Source organism: Telmatherina bonti, assembly GCF_933228915.1.
Source record: "Telmatherina bonti genome assembly, chromosome: 10".
Taxonomy (NCBI): Eukaryota; Metazoa; Chordata; class Actinopteri; order Atheriniformes; family Telmatherinidae; genus Telmatherina; species Telmatherina bonti.
In genome coordinates, this window is record NC_136628.1 from 3,276,916 (window position 1) to 3,297,619 (window position 20,704).

Sequence of the window (20,704 nt, forward strand, 5' to 3'; positions counted from 1 at the left end):
TGTAGACTGGTAACAGACTGATTACAGGCTGGTTGTAGACTGGTAACAGACTGGTTGTAGACTGGTAACAGACTGATTACAGGCTGGTTGTAGACTGGTAACAGACTGGTTGTAGACTGGTAACAGACTGATTACAGGCTGGTTGTAGACTGGTAACAGACTGGTTGTAGACTGGTAACAGACTGATTACAGGCTGGTTGTAGACTGGTAACAGACTGGTTACAGGCTGGTTGTAGACTGGTTACAGACTGATTACAGGCTGGTTGTAGACTGGTAACAGACTGGTTACAGGCTGGTTGTAGACTGGTTACAGACTGGTTGTAGACTGGTAACAGACTAATTACAGGCTGGTTGTAGACTGGTAACAGACTGGTTGTAGACTGGTAACAGACTGATTACAGGCTGGTTGTAGACTGGTAACAGACTGGTTGTAGACTGGTAACAGACTGATTACAGGCTGGTTGTAGACTGGTAACAGACTGGTTACAGGCTGGTTGTAGACTGGTAACAGACTGGTTGTAGACTGGTTACAGGGTGCTCCCGGACTGGTTTTAGCTACGTGTGTGTTGCTCCTGCTTCCTATCTTGACAACTTCCTGAAGTTACGTGAAGCTACGTGGCTCCTCCTGGTCGCGGTGGTCCGGAACCCCGTGACAACCGCGAGCCCCTCAGGCGGCTCGCCGGGCTTTGTGTCGCAGCCGAACCGCAGAGGCAGCAGAGGTTCCGGGGTTGAGCTGCGTTTCCATCCAACAGCAATCTGTGCCTTCACATCCACTCAAACTAACATGACAAGTATTTATTTCCGTGAACGCCATTACATGCTCACGCGCGCGCGCGCGCACATCCAGCGGTCCAACACCGACACCAGCACGCCCAGCAGCCCCTACCTGAACCGGAGGAATGCCGCCCGGAGCGTCCGCCGTGTCGGGCGAGTTGTCGAAGACCCGGTCCCGGTACAGAGACCACAGCCCGACGTTCGGTAGGAAGAGCAGAGCCGCGATGAGCAGCCCGGCCAGCTGCAGCAGCCTCTTCTCCTTCCGCCTCATCTCTCCGGTAGAAAGCAACCGAAGCAGCGGCAGAACCACGCAGCGAGCCCGGCAGCAGCTCCCCGAGCCGAGGCAACTTTCACTCCGACTGAGGGGACAGACAGACGCCGGCGCTGTGTCGCTCCGCGGCGGGGAAGTCTGCCGCCAGGGGGCGCCGGCCGAGCGGGGCGGAGGGAGATGAAGGTTGTGCTTCAGCAGAAAGTAACACGTCATTTCTGTTTATTCACGCGCATCCTGATGGAAACGGCTTGGAGCCTGAACACCTCGCGCTGCCTTCAGGATCACCTGGGAAATGAGGGCTGCAGATCAGCACGAAGCTTCAGCACTTTCTGCTGCTTTGCATCAGACACGAGACTAACTAGGTTACCAGGTTAACTTAACCTAGTTAAGACAAGGTCGGATCGACAAGAAACATCAATAAATGCACGTTTAAGAAAATTCATGTAGTGTTTTCCATCTTTTTATTTGATTTTTTTGTTGTTGTTGTTATTATGATTCACTTATTAAATATATAAGTGTATGTTTTATTTTGTTTGTTTTCTATTTTTTCTACTGTTTTGTTTTTGAAATAATTGCAGATGAATTCAGACATAAAGGGATAAATAGAAAATAGTTCAGGTTAGCGTTCAGACTGCCTACTGGTTAGCGTTCAGACTGCCTGCTGGTTAGCGTTCAGACTGCCTGCTGGTTAGCGTTCAGACTGCCTACTGGTTAGTGTTCAGACTGCCTACTGGTTAGTGTTCAGACTGCCTATGGTTAGTGTTCAGACTGCCTACTGGTTAGCGTTCAGACTGCCTACTGGTTAGCGTTCGTCTGCCTACTGGTTAGTGTTCAGACTGCCTACTGGTTAGTGTTCAGACTGCCTACTGGTTAGTGTTCAGACTGCCTATGGTTAGTGTTCAGACTGCCTACTGGTTAGTGTTCAGACTGCCTATGGTTAGTGTTCAGACTGCCTACTGGTTAGCGTTCAGACTGCCTACTGGTTAGCGTTCGTCTGCCTACTGGTTAGTGTTCAGACTGCCTACTGGTTAGTGTTCAGACTGCCTATGGTTAGTGTTCAGACTGCCTACTGGTTAGCGTTCAGACTGCCTACTGGTTAGCGTTCAGACTGCCTGCTGGTTAGCGTTCGTCTGCCTGCTGGTTAGTGTTCAGACTGCCTGCTGGTTAGCGTTCGTCTGCCTGCTGGTTAGTGTTCAGACTGCCTGCTGGTTAGCGTTCGTCTGCCTGCTGGTTAGTGTTCAGACTGCCTGCTGGTTAGCGTTCGTCTGCCTGCTGGTTAGCGTTCAGACTGCCTGCTGGTTAGCGTTCGTCTGCCTGCTGGTTAGTGTTCAGACTGCCTGCTGGTTAGCGTTCAGACTGCCTGCTGGTTAGTGTTCAGACTGCCTGCTGGTTAGCGTTCGTCTGCCTGCTGGTTAGTGTTCAGACTGCCTGCTGGTTAGCGTTCGTCTGCCTACTGGTTAGTGTTCAGACTGCCTACTGGTTAGCGTTCAGACTGCCTGCTGGTTAGTGTTCGTCTGCCTACTGGTTAGTGTTCAGACTGCCTATGGTTAGTGTTCAGACTGCCTACTGGTTAGCGTTCAGACTGCCTACTGGTTAGCGTTCGTCTGCCTACTGGTTAGTGTTCAGACTGCCTATGGTTAGTGTTCAGACTGCCTACTGGTTAGCGTTCGTCTGCCTACTGGTTAGCGTTCAGACTGCCTACTGGTTAGCGTTCAGACTGCCTATGGTTAGCGTTCAGACTGCCTGCTGGTTAGTGTTCAGACTGCCTACTGGTTAGCGTTCGTCTGCCTACTGGTTAGTGTTCAGACTCTCTGCTGGTTAGTGTTCAGACTCCCTTCTGGTTAGTGTTCGTCTGCCTACTGGTTAGTGTTCAGACTGCCTGCTGGTTAGTGTTCAGACTGCCTACTGGTTAGCGTTCGTCTGCCTACTGGTTAGTGTTCAGACTGCCTGCTGGTTAGTGTTCAGACTCCCTGCTGGTTAGTGTTCAGACTGCCTACTGGTTAGTGTTCAGACTGCCTACTGGTTAGCGTTCAGACTGCCTGCTGGTTAGCGTTCGTCTGCCTACTGGTTAGTGTTCAGACTGCCTATGGTTAGTGTTCAGACTGCCTGCTGGTTAGTGTTCAGACTGCCTACTGGTTAGCGTTCGTCTGCCTACTGGTTAGTGTTCAGACTGCCTGCTGGTTAGTGTTCAGACTCCCTGCTGGTTAGTGTTCAGACTGCCTGCTGGTTAGTGTTCAGACTGCCTGCTGGTTAGCGTTCAGACTACCTACTGGTTAGTGTTCAGACTGCCTACTGGTTGGTGTTCAGACTGCCTGCTGGTTAGCGTTCAGACTGCCTACTGGTTAGCGTTCAGACTGCCTGCTGGTTAGTGTTCAGACTGCCTGCTGGTTAGCGTTCAGACTGCCTACTGGTTAGCGTTCAGACTGCCTACTGGTTAGCGTTCAGACTGCCTGCTGGTTAGTGTTCAGACTGCCTACTGGTTAGCGTTCGTCTGCCTACTGGTTAGTGTTCAGACTGCCTACTGGTTAGTGTTCAGACTGCCTACTGGTTAGCGTTCGTCTGCCTACTGGTTAGTGTTCGTCTGCCTACTGGTTAGTGTTCAGACTGCCTACTGGTAAGCGTTCGTCTGCCTAGTGGTTAGTGTTCAGACTGCCTACTGGTTAGCGTTCGTCTGCCTACTGGTTAGTGTTCAGACTGCCTGCTGGTTAGTGTTCAGACTCCCTACTGGTTAGCGTTCGTCTGCCTACTGGTTAGTGTTCAGACTACCTACTGGTTAGTGTTCAGACTGCCTACTGGTTAGCGTTCAGACTGCCTACCATTTAGTGTTCGTCTGCCTACTGGTTAGTGTTCAGACTGCCTACTGGTTAGCGTTCGTCTGCCTACTGGTTAGTGTTCAGACTACCTATTGGTTAGTGTTCAGACTCCCTGCTGGTTAGTGTTCAGACTGCCTACTGGTTAGTGTTCAGACTGCCTGCTGGTTAGCGTTCAGACTGCCTACTGGTTAGTGTTCAGACTGCCTACTGGTTAGCGTTCGACTGCCTACTGGTTAGCGTTCGTCTGCCTACTGGTTAGTGTTCAGACTGCCTGCTGGTTAGTGTTCAGACTGCCTACTGGTTAGCGTTCGTCTGCCTACTGGTTAGTGTTCAGACTACCTACTGGTTAGTGTTCAGACTGCCTACTGGTTAGCATTCAGACTGCCTACTGGTTAGTGTTCGTCTGCCTACTGGTTAGTGTTCAGACTGCCTACTGGTTAGCGTTCGTCTGCCTACTGGTTAGTGTTCAGACTACCTATTGGTTAGCGTTCGTCTGCCTACTGCTTAGCGTTCGTCTGCCTACTGGTTAGTGTTCAGACTACCTATTGGTTAGCGTTCGTCTGCCTACTGGTTAGTGTTCAGACTGCCTACTGGTTAGCGTTCGTCTGCCTACTGGTTAGTGTTCAGACTACCTACTGGTTAGTGTTCAGACTGCCTACTGGTTAGCGTTCAGACTGCCTACTGGTTAGTGTTCGTCTGCCTACTGGTTAGTGTTCAGACTGCCTACTGGTTAGCGTTCGTCTGCCTACTGGTTAGTGTTCAGACTACCTATTGGTTAGCGTTCGTCTGCCTACTGGTTAGTGTTCAGACTACCTATTGGTTAGCGTTCGTCTGCCTACTGGTCAGTGTTCAGACTGCCTGCTGGTTAGCGTTCGTCTGCCTACTGGTTAGTGTTCAGACTGCCTATGGTTAGTGTTCAGACTACCTATTGGTTAGTGTTCAGACTGCCTGCTGGTTAGTGTTCAGACTCCCTGCTGGTTAGTGTTCAGACTGCCTACTGGTTAGTGTTCAGACTGCCTGCTGGTTAGCGTTCAGACTGCCTACTGGTTAGCGTTCAGACTGCCTACTGGTTAGTGTTCAGACTGCCTAATGGTTAGCGTTCAGACTGCCTATGGTAAGCGTTCAGACTGCCTACTGGTTAGTGTTCAGACTGCCTGCTGGTTAGTGTTCAGACTGCCTACTGGTTAGCGTTCGTCTGCCTACTGGTTAGTGTTCAGACTGCCTACTGGTTAGTGTTCAGACTGCCTACTGGTTAGCGTTCGTCTGCCTACTGGTTAGTGTTCAGACTGCCTGCTGGTTAGCGTTCAGACTGCCGACTGGTTAGTGTTCGTCTGCCTACTGGTTAGTGTTCAGACTGCCTACTGGTTAGCGTTCAGACTGCCTACTGGTTAGCGTTCGTCTGCCTACTGGTTAGTGTTCAGACTGCCTGCTGGTTAGTGTTCAGACTGCCTACTGGTTAGCGTTCGTCTGCCTACTGGTTAGTGTTCAGACTACCTACTGGTTAGTGTTCAGACTGCCTACTGGTTAGCATTCAGACTGCCTACTGGTTAGTGTTCGTCTGCCTACTGGTTAGTGTTCAGACTGCCTACTGGTTAGCGTTCGTCTGCCTACTGGTTAGTGTTCAGACTACCTATTGGTTAGCGTTCGTCTGCCTACTGCTTAGCGTTCGTCTGCCTACTGGTTAGTGTTCAGACTACCTATTGGTTAGTGTTCGTCTGCCTACTGGTTAGTGTTCAGACTGCCTACTGGTTAGCGTTCGTCTGCCTACTGGTTAGTGTTCAGACTACCTACTGGTTAGTGTTCAGACTGCCTACTGGTTAGCGTTCAGACTGCCTACTGGTTAGTGTTCGTCTGCCTACTGGTTAGTGTTCAGACTGCCTACTGGTTAGCGTTCGTCTGCCTACTGGTTAGTGTTCAGACTACCTATTGGTTAGCGTTCGTCTGCCTACTGGTTAGTGTTCAGACTACCTATTGGTTAGCGTTCGTCTGCCTACTGGTTAGTGTTCAGACTGCCTGCTGGTTAGCGTTCGTCTGCCTACTGGTTAGTGTTCAGACTGCCTATGGTTAGTGTTCAGACTGCCTACTGGTTAGTGTTCAGACTGCCTGCTGGTTAGCGTTCAGACTGCCTACTGGTTAGTGTTCGTCTGCCTACTGGTTAGTGTTCAGACTGCCTACTGGTTAGTGTTCAGACTGCCTGCTGGTTAGCGTTCAGACTGCCTACTGGTTAGTGTTCGTCTGCCTACTGGTTAGTGTTCAGACTGCCTGCTGGTCAGTGTTCAGACTCCCTACCGGTTAGCGTTCAGACTTCCTGCTGGTTAGCGTTCACACTGCCTACTGGTTAGTGTTCAGACTGCCTGCTGGTTAGTGTTCAGACTCCCTGCTGGTTAGTGTTCAGACTGCCTACTGGTTAGTGTTCAGACTGCCTACTGGTTAGTGTTCAGACTGCCTACTGGTTAGCGTTCAGACTGCCTACTGGTTAGTGTTCGTCTGCCTACTGGTTAGCGTTCGTCTGCCTACTGGTTAGTGTTCAGACTGCCTACTGGTTAGCGTTCGTCTGCCTACTGGTTAGTGTTCAGACTGCCTGCTGGTTAGTGTTCAGACTCCCTACTGGTTAGCGTTCGTCTGCCTACTGGTTAGTGTTCAGACTGCCTGCTGGTTAGTGTTCAGACTGCCTACTGGTTAGCGTTCAGACTGCCTACTGGTTAGTGTTCGTCTGCCTACTGGTTAGCGTTCGTCTGCCTACTGGTTAGCGTTCAGACTGCCTACTGGTTAGCGTTCAGACTGCCTATGGTTAGTGTTCAGACTGCCTACTGGTTAGCGTTCGTCTGCCTACTGGTTAGCGTTCAGACTGCCTACTGGTTAGCGTTCAGACTGCCTATGGTTAGCGTTCAGACTGCCTGCTGGTTAGTGTTCAGACTGCCTACTGGTTAGCGTTCGTCTGCCTACTGGTTAGTGTTCAGACTCTCTGCTGGTTAGTGTTCAGACTCCCTGCTGGTTAGTGTTCGTCTGCCTACTGGTTAGTGTTCAGACTGCCTGCTGGTTAGTGTTCAGACTGCCTACTGGTTAGCGTTCGTCTGCCTACTGGTTAGTGTTCAGACTGCCTACTGGTTAGCATTCAGACTGCCTACTGGTTAGTGTTCGTCTGCCTACTGGTTAGTGTTCAGACTGCCTACTGGTTAGCGTTCGTCTGCCTACTGGTTAGTGTTCAGACTACCTATTGGTTAGCGTTCGTCTGCCTACTGGTTAGCGTTCGTCTGCCTACTGGTTAGTGTTCAGACTACCTATTGGTTAGCGTTCGTCTGCCTACTGGTTAGTGTTCAGACTGCCTACTGGTTAGTGTTCGTCTGCCTACTGGTTAGTGTTCAGACTACCTACTGGTTAGTGTTCAGACTGCCTACTGGTTAGCGTTCAGACTGCCTACTGGTTAGTGTTCGTCTGCCTACTGGTTAGTGTTCAGACTGCCTACTGGTTAGCGTTCGTCTGCCTACTGGTTAGTGTTCAGACTACCTATTGGTTAGCGTTCGTCTGCCTACTGGTTAGTGTTCAGACTACCTATTGGTTAGCGTTCGTCTGCCTACTGGTTAGTGTTCAGACTGCCTGCTGGTTAGCGTTCGTCTGCCTACTGGTTAGTGTTCAGACTGCCTATGGTTAGTGTTCAGACTGCCTACTGGTTAGTGTTCAGACTGCCTGCTGGTTAGCGTTCAGACTGCCTACTGGTTAGTGTTCGTCTGCCTACTGGTTAGTGTTCAGACTGCCTACTGGTTAGTGTTCAGACTGCCTGCTGGTTAGCGTTCAGACTGCCTACTGGTTAGTGTTCGTCTGCGTACTGGTTAGTGTTCAGACTGCCTGCTGGTCAGTGTTCAGACTCCCTACTGGTTAGCGTTCAGACTTCCTGCTGGTTAGCGTTCACACTGCCTACTGGTTAGTGTTCAGACTGCCTGCTGGTTAGTGTTAAGACTCCCTGCTGGTTAGTGTTCAGACTGCCTACTGGTTAGTGTTCAGACTGCCTACTGGTTAGTGTTCAGACTGCCTACCTGTTAGCGTTCAGACTGCCTACTGGTTAGTGTTCGTCTGCCTACTGGTTAGCGTTCGTCTGCCTACTGGGATGTGTTCAGACTGCCTACTTGTTAGCGTTGGTATGCCTACTGGTTAGTGTTCAGACTGCCTGCTGGTTAGTGTTCAGACTCCCTACTGGTTAGCGTTCGTCTGCCTACTGGTTAGTGTTCAGACTGCCTGCTGGTTAGTGTTCAGACATCCTACTGGTTAGCGTTCGTCTGCCTACTGGTTAGTGTTCAGACTGCCTACTGGTTAGTGTTCAGACTGCCTACTGGTTAGCGTTCAGACTGCCTACTGGTTAGTGTTCGTCTGCCTACTGGTTAGCGTTCGTCTGCCTACTGGTTAGCGTTCAGACTGCCTACTGGTTAGCGTTCAGACTGCCTATGGTTAGTGTTCAGACTGCCTACTGGTTAGCGTTCAGACTGCCTACTGGTTAGCGTTCAGACTGCCTATGGTTAGCGTTCAGACTGCCTGCTTGTTAGTGTTCAGACTGCCTACTGGTTAGCGTTCGTCTTCCTACTGGTTAGTGTTCAGACTCTCTGCTGGTTAGTGTTCAGACTCCCTGCTGGTTAGTGTTCGTCTGCCTACTGGTTAGTGTTCAGACTGCCTGCTGGTTAGTGTTCAGACTGCCTACTGGTTAGCGTTCGTCTGCCTACTGGTTAGTGTTCAGACTGCCTGCTGGTTAGTGTTCAGACTCCCTGCTGGTTAGTGTTCAGACTGCCTGCTGGTTAGTGTTCAGACTGCCTACTGGTTAGTGTTCAGACTGCCTACTGGTTAGCGTTCAGACTGCCTGCTGGTTAGCGTTCGTCTGCCTACTGGTTAGTGTTCAGACTGCCTACTGGTTAGTGTTCAGACTGCCTACTGGTTAGCGTTCAGACTGCCTACTGGTTAGTGTTCAGACTGCCTACTGGTTAGCGTTCGTCTGCCTACTGGTTAGCGTTCAGACTGCCTACTGGTTAGCGTTCAGACTGCCTATGGTTAGCGTTCAGACTGCCTGCTGGTTAGTACTCAGACTGCCTACTGGTTAGCGTTCGTCTGCCTACTGGTTAGTGTTCAGACTGCCTGCTGGTTAGCGTTCAGACTGCCTACTGGTTAGTGTTCAGACTGCCTACTGGTTAGTGTTCAGACTGCCTGCTGGTTAGCGTTCAGACTACCTACTGGTTAGTGTTCAGACTGCCTACTGGTTGGTGTTCAGACTGCCTGCTGGTTAGCGTTCAGACTGCCTACTGGTTAGCGTTCAGACTGCCTGCTGGTTAGTGTTCAGACTGCCTGCTGGTTAGCGTTCAGACTGCCTACTGGTTAGCGTTCAGACTGCCTACTGGTTAGTGTTCAGACTGCCTGCTGGTTAGTGTTCAGACTGCCTACTGGTTAGCGTTCGTCTGCCTACTGGTTAGTGTTCAGACTGCCTACTGGTTAGTGTTCAGACTGCCTACTGGTTAGCGTTCGTCTGCCTACTGGTTAGTGTTCGTCTGCCTACTGGTTAGTGTTCAGACTGCCTACTGGTTAGCGTTCGTCTGCCTACTGGTTAGTGTTCAGACTGCCTACTGGTTAGCGTTCGTCTGCCTACTGGTTAGTGTTCAGACTGCCTGCTGGTTAGTGTTCAGACTCCCTACTGGTTAGCGTTCGTCTGCCTACTGGTTAGTGTTCAGACTACCTACTGGTTAGTGTTCAGACTGCCTACTGGTTAGCGTTCAGACTGCCTACCTGTTAGTGTTCGTCTGCCTACTGGTTAGTGTTCAGACGGCCTACTGGTTAGCGTTCGTCTGCCTACTGGTTATTGTTCAGACTACCTATTGGTTAGTGTTCAGACTGCCTGCTGGTTAGTGTTCAGACTCCCTGCTGGTTAGTGTTCAGACTGCCTACTGGTTAGTGTTCAGAATGCCTGCTGGTTAGCGTTCAGACTGCCTACTGGTTAGTGTTCAGACTGCCTACTGGTTAGCGTTCAGACTGCCTATGGTAAGCGTTCAGACTGCCTACCTGTTAGTGTTCGTCTGCCTACTGGTTAGTGTTCAGACTGCCTACTGGTTAGCGTTCGTCTGCCTACTGGTTAGTGTTCAGACTACCTATTGGTTAGTGTTCAGACTGCCTGCTGGTTAGTGTTCAGACTCCCTGCTGGTTAGTGTTCAGACTGCCTACTGGTTAGTGTTCAGACTGCCTGCTGGTTAGCGTTCAGACTGCCTACTGGTTAGCGTTCAGACTGCCTACTGGTTAGCGTTCAGACTGCCTATGGTAAGCGTTCAGACTGCCTACTGGTTAGTGTTCAGACTGCCTGCTGGTTAGTGTTCAGACTGCCTACTGGTTAGCGTTCGTCTGCCTACTGGTTAGTGTTCAGACTGCCTACTGGTTAGCGTTCAGACTGCCTACTGGTTAGTGTTCGTCTGCCTACTGGTTAGTGTTCAGACTGCCTACTGGTTAGCGTTCAGACTGCCTACTGGTTAGCGTTCGTCTGCCTACTGGTTAGTGTTCAGACTACCTACTGGTTAGTGTTCAGACTGCCTACTGGTTAGCATTCAGACTGCCTACTGGTTAGTGTTCAGTCTGCCTACTGGTTAGTGTTCAGACTGCCTACTGGTTAGCGTTCGTCTGCCTACTGGTTAGTGTTCAGACTACCTATTGGTTAGCGTTCGTCTGCCTACTGGTTAGCGTTCGTCTGCCTACTGGTTAGTGTTCAGACTACCTATTGGTTAGCGTTCGTCTGCCTACTGGTTAGTGTTCAGACTGCCTACTGGTTAGCGTTCGTCTGCCTACTGGTTAGTGTTCAGACTACCTACTGGTTAGTGTTCAGACTGCCTACTGGTTAGCGTTCAGACTGCCTACTGGTTAGTGTTCGTCTGCCTACTGGTTAGCGTTCGTCTGCCTACTGGTTAGTGTTCAGACTACCTATTGGTTAGCGTTCGTCTGCCTACTGGTTAGTGTTCAGACTGCCTATGGTTAGTGTTCAGACTGCCTACTGGTTAGCGTTCAGACTGCCTACTGGTTAGTGTTCAGACTGCCTACTGGTTAGCGTTAGTCTGCCTACTGGTTAGCGTTCAGACTGCCTACTGGTTAGCGTTCAGACTGCCTATGGTTAGCGTTCAGACTGCCTGCTGGTTAGTGTTCAGACTGCCTACTGGTTAGCGTTCGTCTGCCTACTGGTTAGTGTTCAGACTGCCTGCTGGTTAGTGTTCAGACTGCCTACTGGTTAGTGTTCAGACTGCCTGCTGGTTAGCGTTCAGACTACCTACTGGTTAGTGTTCAGACTGCCTACTGGTTGGTGTTCAGACTGCCTGCTGGTTAGCGTTCAGACTGCCTACTGGTTAGCGTTCAGACTGCCTGCTGGTTAGTGTTCAGACTGCCTGCTGGTTAGCGTTCAGACTGCCTACTGGTTAGCGTTCAGACTGCCTACTGGTTAGTGTTCAGACTGCCTGCTGGTTAGTGTTCAGACTGCCTACTGGTTAGCGTTCGTCTGCCTACTGGTTAGTGTTCAGACTGCCTACTGGTTAGTGTTCAGACTGCCTACTGTTTAGCGTTCGTCTGCCTACTGGTTAGTGTTCGTCTGCCTACTGGTTAGTGTTCAGACTGCCTACTGGTTAGCGTTCGTCTGCCTACTGGTTAGTGTTCAGACTGCCTACTGGTTAGCGTTCGTCTGCCTACTGGTTAGTGTTCAGACTGCCTGCTGGTTAGTGTTCAGACTCCCTACTGGTTAGCGTTCGTCTGCCTACTGGTTAGTGTTCAGACTACCTACTGGTTAGTGTTCAGACTGCCTACTGGTTAGCGTTCAGACTGCCTACCTGTTAGTGTTCGTCTGCCTACTGGTTAGTGTTCAGACGGCCTACTGGTTAGCGTTCGTCTGCCTACTGGTTAGTGTTCAGACTACCTATTGGTTAGTGTTCAGACTGCCTGCTGGTTAGTGTTCAGACTCCCTGCTGGTTAGTGTTCAGACTGCCTACTGGTTAGTGTTCAGACTGCCTGCTGGTTAGCGTTCAGACTGCCTACTGGTTAGTGTTCAGACTGCCTACTGGTTAGCGTTCAGACTGCCTATGGTAAGCGTTCAGACTGCCTACCTGTTAGTGTTCGTCTGCCTACTGGTTAGTGTTCAGACTGCCTACTGGTTAGCGTTCGTCTGCCTACTGGTTAGTGTTCAGACTACCTATTGGTTAGTGTTCAGACTGCCTGCTGGTTAGTGTTCAGACTCCCTGCTGGTTAGTGTTCAGACTGCCTACTGGTTAGTGTTCAGACTGCCTGCTGGTTAGCGTTCAGACTGCCTACTGGTTAGCGTTCAGACTGCCTACTGGTTAGCGTTCAGACTGCCTATGGTAAGCGTTCAGACTGCCTACTGGTTAGTGTTCAGACTGCCTGCTGGTTAGTGTTCAGACTGCCTACTGGTTAGCGTTCGTCTGCCTACTGGTTAGTGTTCAGACTGCCTACTGGTTAGCGTTCAGACTGCCTACTGGTTAGTGTTCGTCTGCCTACTGGTTAGTGTTCAGACTGCCTACTGGTTAGCGTTCAGACTGCCTACTGGTTAGCGTTCGTCTGCCTACTGGTTAGTGTTCAGACTACCTACTGGTTAGTGTTCAGACTGCCTACTGGTTAGCATTCAGACTGCCTACTGGTTAGTGTTCAGTCTGCCTACTGGTTAGTGTTCAGACTGCCTACTGGTTAGCGTTCGTCTGCCTACTGGTTAGTGTTCAGACTACCTATTGGTTAGCGTTCGTCTGCCTACTGGTTAGCGTTCGTCTGCCTACTGGTTAGTGTTAAGACTACCTATTGGTTAGCGTTCGTCTGCCTACTGGTTAGTGTTCAGACTGCCTACTGGTTAGCGTTCGTCTGCCTACTGGTTAGTGTTCAGACTACCTACTGGTTAGTGTTCAGACTGCCTACTGGTTAGCGTTCAGACTGCCTACTGGTTAGTGTTCGTCTGCCTACTGGTTAGTGTTCAGACTGCCTACTGGTTAGCGTTCGTCTGCCTACTGGTTAGTGTTCAGACTACCTATTGGTTAGCGTTCGTCTGCCTACTGGTTAGTGTTCAGACTACCTATTGGTTAGCGTTCGTCTGCCTACTGGTTAGTGTTCAGACTGCCTGCTGGTTAGCGTTCGTCTGCCTACTGGTTAGTGTTCAGACTGCCTATGGTTAGTGTTCAGACTGCCTACTGGTTAGTGTTCAGACTGCCTGCTGGTTAGCGTTCAGACTGCCTACTGGTTAGTGTTCGTCTGCCTACTGGTTAGTGTTCAGACTGCCTACTGGTTAGTGTTCAGACTCCCTGCTGGTTAGTGTTCAGACTGCCTACTGGTTAGTGTTCAGACTGCCTACTGGTTAGTGTTCAGACTGCCTACTGGTTAGCGTTCAGACTGCCTACTGGTTAGTGTTCGTCTGCCTACTGGTTAGCGTTCGTCTGCCTACTGGTTAGTGTTCAGACTGCCTACTGGTTAGCGTTCGTCTGCCTACTGGTTAGTGTTCAGACTGCCTGCTGGTTAGTGTTCAGACTCCCTACTGGTTAGCGTTCGTCTGCCTACTGGTTAGTGTTCAGACTGCCTGCTGGTTAGTGTTCAGACTGCCTACTGGTTAGCGTTCGTCTGCCTACTGGTTAGTGTTCAGACTGCCTACTGGTTAGTGTTCAGACTGCCTACTGGTTAGCGTTCAGACATCCTACTGGTTAGTGTTCGTCTGCCTACTGGTTAGTGTTCAGATTGCCTACTGGTTAGCCTTCGTCTGCCTACTGGTTAGTGTTCAGACTACCTATTGGTTAGAGTTCGTCTGCCTACTGGTTAGTGTTCGTCTGCCTACTGGTTAGTGTTCAGACTACCTATTGGTTAGCGTTCGTCTGCCTACTGGTTAGTGTTCAGACTGCCTGCTGGTTAGCGTTCGTCTGCCTACTGGTTAGTGTTCAGACTGCCTATGGTTAGTGTTCAGACTGCCTACTGGTTAGTGTTCAGACTGCCTGCTGGTTAGCGTTCAGACTGCCTACTGGTTAGTGTTCGTCTGCCTACTGGTTAGTGTTCAGACCTCCTACTGGTTAGTGTTCAGACTGCCTGCTGGTTAGCGTTCAGACTGCCTACTGGTTAGTGTTCGTCTACCTACTGGTTAGTGTTCAGACTGCCTGCTGGTTAGTGTTCAGACTCCCTACTGGTTAGCGTTCAGACTTCCTGCTGGTTAGCGTTCAGACTGCCTACTGGTTAGTGTTCAGACTGCCTGCTGGTTAGTGTTCAGACTCCCTGCTGGTTAGTGTTCAGACTGCCTACTGGTTAGTGTTCAGACTGCCTACTGGTTAGTGTTCAGACTGCCTGCTGGTTAGTGTTCAGACTGCCTACTGGTTAGCGTTCAGACTGCCTACTGGTTAGTGTTCGTCTGCCTACTGGTTAGCGTTCAGACTGCCTACTGGTTAGCGTTCGTCTGCCTACTGGTTAGTGTTCAGACTACCTACTGGTTAGCGTTCGTCTGCCTACTGGTTAGTGTTCAGACTGCCTGCTGGTTAGCGTTCGTCTGCCTACTGGTTAGTGTTCAGACTATCTATGGTTAGTGTACAGACTGCCTACTGGTTAGTGTTCAGACTGCCTGCTGGTTAGCGTTCAGACTGCCTACTGGTTAGTGTTCGTCTGCCTACTGGTTAGCGTTCAGACTGCCTATGGTTAGCGTTCAGACTGCCTACTGGTTAGTGTTCGTCTACCTACTGGTTAGTGTTCAGACTGCCTGCTGTTTAGTGTTCAGACTCCCTACTGGTTAGCGTTCAGACTTCCTGCTGGTTAGCGTTCAGACTGCCTACTGGTTAGTGTTCAGACTGCCTACTGGTTAGTGTTCAGACTGCCTACTGGTTAGCGTTCAGACTGCCTATGGTAAGCGTTCAGACTGCCTACCTGTTAGTGTTCGTCTGCCTACTGGTTAGTGTTCAGACTGCCTACTGGTTAGCGTTCGTCTGCCTACTGGTTAGTGTTCAGACTACCTATTGGTTAGTGTTCGTCTGCCTACTGGTTAGTGTTCAGACTACCTATTGGTTAGTGTTCAGACTGCCTGCTGGTTAGTGTTCAGACTCCCTGCTGGTTAGTGTTCAGACTGCCTACTGGTTAGTGTTCAGAATGCCTGCTGGTTAGCGTTCAGACTGCCTACTGGTTAGTGTTCAGACTGCCTACTGGTTAGCGTTCAGACTGCCTATGGTAAGCGTTCAGACTGCCTACCTGTTAGTGTTCGTCTGCCTACTGGTTAGTGTTCAGACTGCCTACTGGTTAGCGTTAGTCTGCCTACTGGTTAGTGTTCAGACTACCTATTGGTTAGTGTTCAGACTGCCTGCTGGTTAGTGTTCAGACTCCCTGCTGGTTAGTGTTCAGACTGCCTACTGGTTAGTGTTCAGACTGCCTGCTGGTTAGCGTTCAGACTGCCTACTGGTTAGCGTTCAGACTGCCTACTGGTTAGCGTTCAGACTGCCTATGGTAAGCGTTCAGACTGCCTACTGGTTAGTGTTCAGACTGCCTGCTGGTTAGTGTTCAGACTGCCTACTGGTTAGCGTTCGTCTGCCTACTGGTTAGTGTTCAGACTGCCTACTGGTTAGCGTTCAGACTGCCTACTGGTTAGTGTTCGTCTGCCTACTGGTTAGTGTTCAGACTGCCTACTGGTTAGCGTTCAGACTGCCTACTGGTTAGCGTTCGTCTGCCTACTGGTTAGTGTTCAGACTACCTACTGGTTAGTGTTCAGACTGCCTACTGGTTAGCATTCAGACTGCCTACTGGTTAGTGTTCAGTCTGCCTACTGGTTAGTGTTCAGACTGCCTACTGGTTAGCGTTCGTCTGCCTACTGGTTAGTGTTCAGACTACCTATTGGTTAGCGTTCGTCTGCCTACTGGTTAGCGTTCGTCTGCCTACTGGTTAGTGTTCAGACTACCTATTGGTTAGCGTTCGTCTGCCTACTGGTTAGTGTTCAGACTGCCTACTGGTTAGCGTTCGTCTGCCTACTGGTTAGTGTTCAGACTACCTACTGGTTAGTGTTCAGACTGCCTACTGGTTAGCGTTCAGACTGCCTACTGGTTAGTGTTCGTCTGCCTACTGGTTAGCGTTCGTCTGCCTACTGGTTAGTGTTCAGACTACCTATTGGTTAGCGTTCGTCTGCCTACTGGTTAGCGTTCGTCTGCCTACTGGTTAGTGTTCAGACTACCTATTGGTTAGCGTTCGTCTGCCTACTGGTTAGTGTTCAGACTGCCTACTGGTTAGCGTTCGTCTGCCTACTGGTTAGTGTTCAGACTACCTACTGGTTAGTGTTCAGACTGCCTACTGGTTAGCGTTCAGACTGCCTACTGGTTAGTGTTCGTCTGCCTACTGGTTAGCGTTCGTCTGCCTACTGGTTAGTGTTCAGACTACCTATTGGTTAGCGTTCGTCTGCCTACTGGTTAGTGTTCAGACTGCCTATGGTTAGTGTTCAGACTGCCTACTGGTTAGCGTTCAGACTGCCTACTGGTTAGTGTTCAGACTGCCTACTGGTTAGCGTTAGTCTGCCTACTGGTTAGCGTTCAGACTGCCTACTGGTTAGCGTTCAGACTGCCTATGGTTAGCGTTCAGACTGCCTGCTGGTTAGTGTTCAGACTGCCTACTGGTTAGCGTTCGTCTGCCTACTGGTTAGTGTTCAGACTGCCTGCTGGTTAGTGTTCAGACTGCCTACTGGTTAGTGTTCAGACTGCCTGCTGGTTAGCGTTCAGACTACCTACTGGTTAGTGTTCAGACTGCCTACTGGTTGGTGTTCAGACTGCCTGCTGGTTAGCGTTCAGACTGCCTACTGGTTAGCGTTCAGACTGCCTGCTGGTTAGTGTTCAGACTGCCTGCTGGTTAGCGTTCAGACTGCCTACTGGTTAGCGTTCAGACTGCCTACTGGTTAGTGTTCAGACTGCCTGCTGGTTAGTGTTCAGACTGCCTACTGGTTAGCGTTCGTCTGCCTACTGGTTAGTGTTCAGACTGCCTACTGGTTAGTGTTCAGACTGCCTACTGTTTAGCGTTCGTCTGCCTACTGGTTAGTGTTCGTCTGCCTACTGGTTAGTGTTCAGACTGCCTACTGGTTAGCGTTCGTCTGCCTACTGGTTAGTGTTCAGACTGCCTACTGGTTAGCGTTCGTCTGCCTACTGGTTAGTGTTCAGACTGCCTGCTGGTTAGTGTTCAGACTCCCTACTGGTTAGCGTTCGTCTGCCTACTGGTTAGTGTTCAGACTACCTACTGGTTAGTGTTCAGACTGCCTACTGGTTAGCGTTCAGACTGCCTACCTGTTAGTGTTCGTCTGCCTACTGGTTAGTGTTCAGACGGCCTACTGGTTAGCGTTCGTCTGCCTACTGGTTAGTGTTCAGACTACCTATTGGTTAGTGTTCAGACTGCCTGCTGGTTAGTGTTCAGACTCCCTGCTGGTTAGTGTTCAGACTGCCTACTGGTTAGTGTTCAGACTGCCTGCTGGTTAGCGTTCAGACTGCCTACTGGTTAGTGTTCAGACTGCCTACTGGTTAGCGTTCAGACTGCCTATGGTAAGCGTTCAGACTGCCTACCTGTTAGTGTTCGTCTGCCTACTGGTTAGTGTTCAGACTGCCTACTGGTTAGCGTTCGTCTGCCTACTGGTTAGTGTTCAGACTGCCTACTGGTTAGTGTTCAGACTGCCTACTGGTTAGCGTTCAGACTGCCTATGGTAAGCGTTCAGACTGCCTACCTGTTAGTGTTCGTCTGCCTACTGGTTAGTGTTCAGACTGCCTACTGGTTAGCGTTCGTCTGCCTACTGGTTAGTGTTCAGACTACCTATTGGTTAGTGTTCGTCTGCCTACTGGTTAGTGTTCAGACTACCTATTGGTTAGTGTTCAGACTGCCTGCTGGTTAGTGTTCAGACTCCCTGCTGGTTAGTGTTCAGACTGCCTACTGGTTAGTGTTCAGAATGCCTGCTGGTTAGCGTTCAGACTGCCTACTGGTTAGTGTTCAGACTGCCTACTGGTTAGCGTTCAGACTGCCTATGGTAAGCGTTCAGACTGCCTACCTGTTAGTGTTCGTCTGCCTACTGGTTAGTGTTCAGACTGCCTACTGGTTAGCGTTCGTCTGCCTACTGGTTAGTGTTCAGACTACCTATTGGTTAGTGTTCAGACTGCCTGCTGGTTAGTGTTCAGACTCCCTGCTGGTTAGTGTTCAGACTGCCTACTGGTTAGTGTTCAGACTGCCTGCTGGTTAGCGTTCAGACTGCCTACTGGTTAGCGTTCAGACTGCCTACTGGTTAGCGTTCAGACTGCCTATGGTAAGCGTTCAGACTGCCTACTGGTTAGTGTTCAGACTGCCTGCTGGTTAGTGTTCAGACTGCCTACTGGTTAGCGTTCGTCTGCCTACTGGTTAGTGTTCAGACTGCCTACTGGTTAGCGTTCAGACTGCCTACTGGTTAGTGTTCGTCTGCCTACTGGTTAGTGTTCAGACTGCCTACTGGTTAGCGTTCAGACTGCCTACTGGTTAGCGTTCGTCTGCCTACTGGTTAGTGTTCAGACTACCTACTGGTTAGTGTTCAGACTGCCTACTGGTTAGCATTCAGACTGCCTACTGGTTAGTGTTCAGTCTGCCTACTGGTTAGTGTTCAGACTGCCTACTGGTTAGCGTTCGTCTGCCTACTGGTTAGTGTTCAGACTACCTATTGGTTAGCGTTCGTCTGCCTACTGGTTAGCGTTCGTCTGCCTACTGGTTAGTGTTCAGACTACCTATTGGTTAGCGTTCGTCTGCCTACTGGTTAGTGTTCAGACTGCCTACTGGTTAGCGTTCGTCTGCCTACTGGTTAGTGTTCAGACTACCTACTGGTTAGTGTTCAGACTGCCTACTGGTTAGCGTTCAGACTGCCTACTGGTTAGTGTTCGTCTGCCTACTGGTTAGCGTTCGTCTGCCTACTGGTTAGTGTTCAGACTACCTATTGGTTAGCGTTCGTCTGCCTACTGGTTAGTGTTCAGACTGCCTATGGTTAGTGTTCAGACTGCCTACTGGTTAGCGTTCAGACTGCCTACTGGTTAGTGTTCAGACTGCCTACTGGTTAGCGTTAGTCTGCCTACTGGTTAGCGTTCAGACTGCCTACTGGTTAGCGTTCAGACTGCCTATGGTTAGCGTTCAGACTGCCTGCTGGTTAGTGTTCAGACTGCCTACTGGTTAGCGTTCGTCTGCCTACTGGTTAGTGTTCAGACTGCCTGCTGGTTAGTGTTCAGACTGCCTACTGGTTAGTGTTCAGACTGCCTGCTGGTTAGCGTTCAGACTACCTACTGGTTAGTGTTCAGACTGCCTACTGGTTGGTGTTCAGACTGCCTGCTGGTTAGCGTTCAGACTGCCTACTGGTTAGCGTTCAGACTGCCTACTGGTTGGTGTTCAGACTGCCTGCTGGTTAGCGTTCAGACTGCCTACTGGTTAGCGTTCAGACTGCCTGCTGGTTAGTGTTCAGACTGCCTGCTGGTTAGTGTTCAGACTGCCTACTGGTTAGCGTTCGTCTGCCTACTGGTTAGTGTTCAGACTGCCTACTGGTTAGTGTTCAGACTGCCTACTGTTTAGCGTTCGTCTGCCTACTGGTTAGTGTTCGTCTGCCTACTGGTTAGTGTTCAGACTGCCTACTGGTTAGCGTTCGTCTGCCTACTGGTTAGTGTTCAGACTGCCTACTGGTTAGCGTTCGTCTGCCTACTGGTTAGTGTTCAGACTGCCTGCTGGTTAGTGTTCAGACTCCCTACTGGTTAGCGTTCGTCTGCCTACTGGTTAGTGTTCAGACTACCTACTGGTTAGTGTTCAGACTGCCTACTGGTTAGCGTTCAGACTGCCTACCTGTTAGTGTTCGTCTGCCTACTGGTTAGTGTTCAGACGGCCTACTGGTTAGCGTTCGTCTGCCTACTGGTTAGTGTTCAGACTACCTATTGGTTAGTGTTCAGACTGCCTGCTGGTTAGTGTTCAGACTCCCTGCTGGTTAGTGTTCAGACTGCCTACTGGTTAGTGTTCAGACTGCCTGCTGGTTAGCGTTCAGACTGCCTACTGGTTAGTGTTCAGACTGCCTACTGGTTAGCGTTCAGACTGCCTATGGTAAGCGTTCAGACTGCCTACCTGTTAGTGTTCGTCTGCCTACTGGTTAGTGTTCAGACTGCCTACTGGTTAGCGTTCGTCTGCCTACTGGTTAGTGTTCAGACTACCTATTGGTTAGTGTTCAGACTGCCTGCTGGTTAGTGTTCAGACTCCCTGCTGGTTAGTGTTCAGACTGCCTACTGGTTAGTGTTCAGACTGCCTGCTGGTTAGCGTTCAGACTGCCTACTGGTTAGCGTTCAGACTGCCTACTGGTTAGCGTTCAGACTGCCTATGGTAAGCGTTCAGACTGCCTACTGGTTAGTGTTCAGACTGCCTGCTGGTTAGTGTTCAGACTGCCTACTGGTTAGCGTTCGTCTGCCTACTGGTTAGTGTTCAGACTGCCTACTGGTTAGCGTTCAGACTGCCTACTGGTTAGTGTTCGTCTGCCTACTGGTTAGTGTTCAGACTGCCTACTGGTTAGCGTTCAGACTGCCTACTGGTTAGCGTTCGTCTGCCTACTGGTTAGTGTTCAGACTACCTACTGGTTAGTGTTCAGACTGCCTACTGGTTAGCATTCAGACTGCCTACTGGTTAGTGTTCAGTCTGCCTACTGGTTAGTGTTCAGACTGCCTACTGGTTAGCGTTCGTCTGCCTACTGGTTAGTGTTCAGACTACCTATTGGTTAGCGTTCGTCTGCCTACTGGTTAGCGTTCGTCTGCCTACTGGTTAGTGTTAAGACTACCTATTGGTTAGCGTTCGTCTGCCTACTGGTTAGTGTTCAGACTGCCTACTGGTTAGCGTTCGT

The 20,704-nt window shown here is 50.2% G+C and overlaps 1 protein-coding gene across 1 annotated transcript in view; it reads right to left on the minus strand.

The window, feature by feature from the left end:
- The window catches only part of galnt10 (UDP-N-acetyl-alpha-D-galactosamine:polypeptide N-acetylgalactosaminyltransferase 10 (GalNAc-T10)), a gene marked incomplete at its 3' end in the record, with an annotated part of 160,219 nt that extends 158,823 nt beyond the window's left edge, over window positions 1-1,396 (minus strand). The window contains exon 1 of the mRNA XM_079247100.1: window positions 887-1,396. Coding sequence (XP_079103226.1) covers window positions 887-1,258 — 372 coding nt within the window. The 5' untranslated portion in view covers window positions 1,259-1,396. The remainder of the gene's footprint in view (window positions 1-886) is intronic.
- Window positions 1,397-20,704: the final 19,308 nt, after the last annotated feature.